This window comes from Humulus lupulus, chromosome 4, assembly GCF_963169125.1.
Source record: "Humulus lupulus chromosome 4, drHumLupu1.1, whole genome shotgun sequence".
Taxonomy (NCBI): Eukaryota; Viridiplantae; Streptophyta; class Magnoliopsida; order Rosales; family Cannabaceae; genus Humulus; species Humulus lupulus.
In genome coordinates this window covers 206,585,182-206,590,506 of record NC_084796.1, presented here as the reverse complement: position 1 = coordinate 206,590,506, position 5,325 = coordinate 206,585,182, and the positions used below count along the sequence as shown (strand labels likewise).

Here is a 5,325-nt window from a genome sequence, read left to right as displayed (position 1 = left end):
TCCTTACTTATCAATTAAAACCCTTTATTGTAATTTCCATCCAAAACTAAATGCTTCAACTTTTAATAATTACGCTTTCTACCATAAAATAAAAAATTATACCTTGGCCCCTAGTTCACCATTTCAATTACACTTTGGCCCCTAACACTTGAAGAAACTAATGCGTGTGGATTGCTAACAAAATACATAAATAAACATACATCATAATTCCTATAATTAAACACATAATGTCATACAATTTACCATAATACCCTTACTAGCCAAAGTGGATATTACAACTATCCCCTCCTAAAAAGAAATTTCATCCTCGAAATTTACCTTAACAAATCTGGGTACTGCTCACTCATATCGATTTCCAACTCCCACGTTGCATCTTCGGTAGAACCATTTTTTCAAAGGACTTTGACTAACCCAATCGTCTTATTCCTTAATGCTTTTTCCTTCTTATCAAGAATCTTTACTGGTTTTTCTTCATATGACAGGTCTGGTTACATATCCAACGCCTCGTAACTAAGAATGTGAGACGGGCTGAAACATACATGTATAACATGGACACATGAAAAACGTTGTGCATTCCTGACAAGGCTGGAGGCATGGCTAACCTATAAGCCACTTCCTTAATTCTCTCTAAGATCTCGAATGGTCCAACAAATCCAGGACTTAACTTTCCTTCTCTCCATATCTCTTAACTCCTTTCATAGGTGAAACACGTAGGAATACATGATTTCCTACTTGGAACTCAGCGTGCTTACGCTTAGGATCAGCATAGCTCTTTTTTCGATCATGTGAGGCAATCATGCACACTCTTATTTTGGCAATAGCTTCATTTGTTTCTCATGCTGTCTCCGGGCCTAAATACTTACTTTTGCCCATCTCATCCCAATGAATTGGCGACCTACATTTTCTTCCGTAGAGCATCTCATATGATGCTACTCCAATATTCGCCTGATAACTATTATTGTATGAGACCTCTATTACTTGCAGGTACTTGCTCCATGATCCACCAAAGTCTAACACGCATGTCCTAAGCATGTCTTCCAGAATTTGTATTGTTCTTTCTGTCTGCCCATCTGTTTGGGGGTGGAACGCTGTACTAAATTTTAACTTAGTACCCATTTCTTTATGTAATCCTTCCCAGAACTTACACATGAATTTTTGGTCTTTGTCCGAAATGATTGACTTTAGTACAATATGAAGTCTCACAATCTCTTGCACATAAAGCTTTACATATTGTTCTGCTATAAATATTGTTCTGACATGTACAGAGTGTGCCAATTTCTTGAACCTATCAACGATTACCCAAATTGAATCCTATTGCTTTTTGTGGTTTTAGGTAACCCTACCACAAAGTCCATAGCAATTTCTTCCCACTTCCATCCTGGAATGTTTAACAGTTGTAACAAACTCGACAGTATTTGGTGCTCTGCTTTAACTTTCTGGCACGTGAGGCACCTTGTGACATATTCAACTATGTCATTCTTCATCCCAGGCCACCAATATAACATTTTCAAGTCTTGATACATTTTCGTAGTCTCTGGGTGTAAAGAATATGGAGTAGTGTGCACCTCATCATGAATATCCTTTTTAACTTCTAGACCATCTGGCACACATATTCGATCCATATATTTCACTGTTCCACATTAACTGAGAGTAAAATCTTTGCTACTCCCATCTTGGATTATTTCTTTATACCTTTGTATTTGTGAATCTTTATCCTGCCCTTCTGTAATTCTGTCTAACAAAGTTGAATGTAGAGTCAAATTTGCTAAACCCCCTACGATAAACTCTATACCTGCTCGTTCTACTTCCTCCAACAACTTGGCAGGTATATTTCTTATTGCCACTACTTGCCCTTGGCTTCTACGACTTAGGGCGTCGGCTACCACATTCGCCTTTCCCGGATGATACAATATTTCTAGCCATCATCGTTGCATCATGTTTAACTCCTTTTGAGCAAAGAAGTATATCAGGCTTTTATGATCTATCAAAAAATTCATATTTCTCCCCATAAAGATAGTGTCGCCATATCTTAAGTGCAAACACTACTGCTGCCAGTTCCAAGTCATGTGTCCGGTAGCATTGTTCATATTATTTCAACTGTCTAGATGCATATGCTACCACCTTCTTCGCTTGCATCAATACACACCCTAGTCCCTTCTTTGACGCATCACAATATACCGCAAATTTCTCATTATTTGTGGGTAGACTTAATACAGGTGTTGTGATAAGTCTATCTTTCAACTCTTCAAAGCACCTTACGTAATCCTTAGTCCATACAAACTTGATACCCTTTTTGGTCAGTTCTGTCAAGGGCCTAGCAATCTTAGAAAACCCTTCTACAAATTTTTGGTAATACCCTGCCAACCCAAGAAAACATCTCACTTCCGAAGCATTCTTTGATTGTGGCCAATCTTTTACAACTTCGATCTTTAGTGGATCCACTTTAATACCATCCTTACTAATAATGTGTCCTAAGAATGCCACTTGATTTAGCCAAAATTTGCACTTCTTGAATTTCCCGTATAGTTGATGTTCCCTCAACCTTTGCAGTGTCAATCTTAGATGTTCTTCGTGTTCCTCTTCCATTTGTGATTCAATTAGAATGTCATCTATTAATGCTTTCATGAACTTCTTTGAAGACTCTGTTCATAAGGTCCATAAACATTGCTGGGGCATTGGCAAGTCCAAAATACATCACCAAAAATTCATAGTGGTCGTACCTGGTATGAAATGCTGTCTTTGGAATGTCTCCTTCCTTCACCCTCAACTGGTGGTACCCCGACCACAAGTCCATCTTTGAGAACACCGCCTTTCCTTGGAATTGATCAAAATGATCATCTATCCTTGGCAAAGGGTATTTATTTTTAATGGTGATCTTGTTAAGTTCTCTATAATCAATGCACATCCGCATTGACCCATCCTTCTTCTTTACGAATAACACCAGTGCTCCTCATGGTTAGTAACATGGGCTAATTAAACCTAGGTCAAGTAATTCCTGTAGCTGAACCTTTAACTCCTTCAATTCAGCAGGCACCATTCTATAAGGTGCTTTCGAGATTGGCACTGTTTCCAGTACTAACTCGATCATGAATTCAATGTCTCATTGTGGTGGCAATCCTGGTAAGTCTTCCGGAAATACATCCAAGCAATCGCGTACTATTCTCGTGTCTTCAAGTCTTCGTGTCCCCATTTCTACTGTAGTAACCATGCTTGCCAAAAATCCCATGCATCCATGTTGTAACATCTTCCCAACTTCTAACACTGAAATGATGGGAATACATACTCCTGTTGCTGTTCACATGAACAAAAAAGGCTCCTCTCCGTCAGGCTTAAACACCACCATTTTCTTCTTGTAATCAATGGTACCGTTGTACTTTGCCAATCAATCCATCCATAAAGCTCCAGTTCAATCAAGTCTACATATAGCTCCCTATTGTAATGCCCCAAAATTTCCTAATAAGGTTTAGGACCTTGATTAGGAGGCCAGGAGGGCCATAATTGATTTATTATGCCATTAAATGATTATGTGAATTATATTATAGTATGATGATAAATGCATGCATATGGGTCCATTTTTCATTATAAGGGCATTTTGGTAATTTGGCTAGTTGAGGGCATATTTGTATATTTTCATGCATATTGGTGAAATATGAATAATACCACATTATAATGTGGATTTGTTCAAGCCATTCGGCATGAGACGATCTTTGAATGCATGATAAATGCATGCATATGGGTCCATTTTTCATTAAAAGGGCATTTTGGTAATTTGGCCCGTTGAGGGCATATTTGTATATTTTCATGCATGTTGGTGAATTATGAATAATACCACACTATAATGTGGATTTTTTTGAGCCATTTGGCATGAGATGATCTTTCAATGCAAGAAATCGGTCTGGCCATAACGAGGGTAATTTCGGGGCTCGGTGTAAGTCTCGGGGTAATTTGGTGATTGAAACATTACCAGGAAATAAATAGTAATGGGATATGATTTATTAGCATTTGAGAATATAGTGAATAAAGGGAATTGGATGGTGTTAATTATGATTAACGAGATAGGCGGGAAAGGACAATTTTTCCCTTATTGGCTGTTAAGGGATTTTGTTTAAGCCTAGGGGTATTTTAGTCTTTTCACCTAGGGATAGATATAAACCTTTGAGAAGGCTGTGGAAAGCTAAGCAAAACAGAGCATCACCTTCACCTTCTCTCGATCATCATTTTCTCTTCTTTTTCTATTGAATTTTGAAGCTCTTTTCGAGGAACCAAGCTTTGATGACCTAGAGTTATGTTCTACCATTGAAGAGGATGTGATACTGAGATTGAGGTGAGTTTCTAGCCATTAAAACTCTGGTTTTGCTCTATTTTTCCTTTTGAGTTTCAGTTGGGATTTTGATTTGAAAGTTGAGAATTCAATGGGGTTTTTGGCAAAGTTTGGTTAGGTTATGATGCCTAGGACATGTGGAGTAGATATTTGGGTTCATTTAGGGGTTTGGATGGAGTTTGGAAGCTTGTTTTTCAGGTTTGAAATGGAAAACTCAACGGAGGAGGAACCAGGGATGTTCCAGCCTGGTCCTAGCGCTATAGCGCCCATGGGAGGGGGCTACAGCGCTGTCCAGGGCCAGATTGCCCTGGTTGTAGCACTGGTTCCTCCATCTCACGTAGGAAAGATTGTGTTTTCCACATGTTAACCTTATGTGACATGGTTGGGCATTTCAAGAAATATTGCCCAAGGCGAAGGAAGGATGAGCAAAAGGGGATGGACAGCTCGACTCCAGCTCGAGTGTTCATTCCGAGGTAGTCAGAGTCAGAGACTGAGATTGAGACTGAGGCTGGTTCCTCAGTGGTGGCAAGTCAGCTTTCTAGTTTTTATTTTTGTATTGTGTTGACTAGTTTGGTGCCATGTTGTTCTTTGTTTGTTGCATCTAGAGAAGTATACATTTGATATGCTGAATGCATGATTATGTTGTGATGAGTTAGGTTAAGGTTTAAAGGACTCATTAGTTGTTTTGATAAAGTTGGTTATGACTGACTTCAGTATAATCCTGGATATGGATTGGTTAACCAAGTGTGGGGCAATGTTAGATTGTAAGGAAAGGATAGTAACTCTTGGGTTTCAGAGTGGGAAACCCTTGTGGTAGCTGGCACTATGTATGGATTTGGTATGCTTATGACATCTGTATTGGGAGCTAGAGATCTATTGCAGGAGGATGCATAGAACTATTAGCTAGTGTGCTAGATACCACTTAGGTTGTGCCAGTGTGATTAAGACAGACTGGATTAGTCTGTGAGTTTCTGGAGATGTGCTTCCAGGGGTTTTGTCAGGAT

The 5,325-nt window shown here is 39.0% G+C and overlaps 1 protein-coding gene across 1 annotated transcript; it reads right to left on the bottom strand.

The window, feature by feature from the left end:
• Positions 1–2,088: 2,088 nt before the first annotated feature.
• On the bottom strand, positions 2,089–2,625 carry LOC133832825 (uncharacterized mitochondrial protein AtMg00860-like). The gene has a single exon (XM_062263115.1). The coding sequence runs from the start codon at positions 2,623–2,625 to the stop codon at positions 2,089–2,091; it is 537 nt and encodes a 178-aa protein (XP_062119099.1).
• Positions 2,626–5,325: the final 2,700 nt, after the last annotated feature.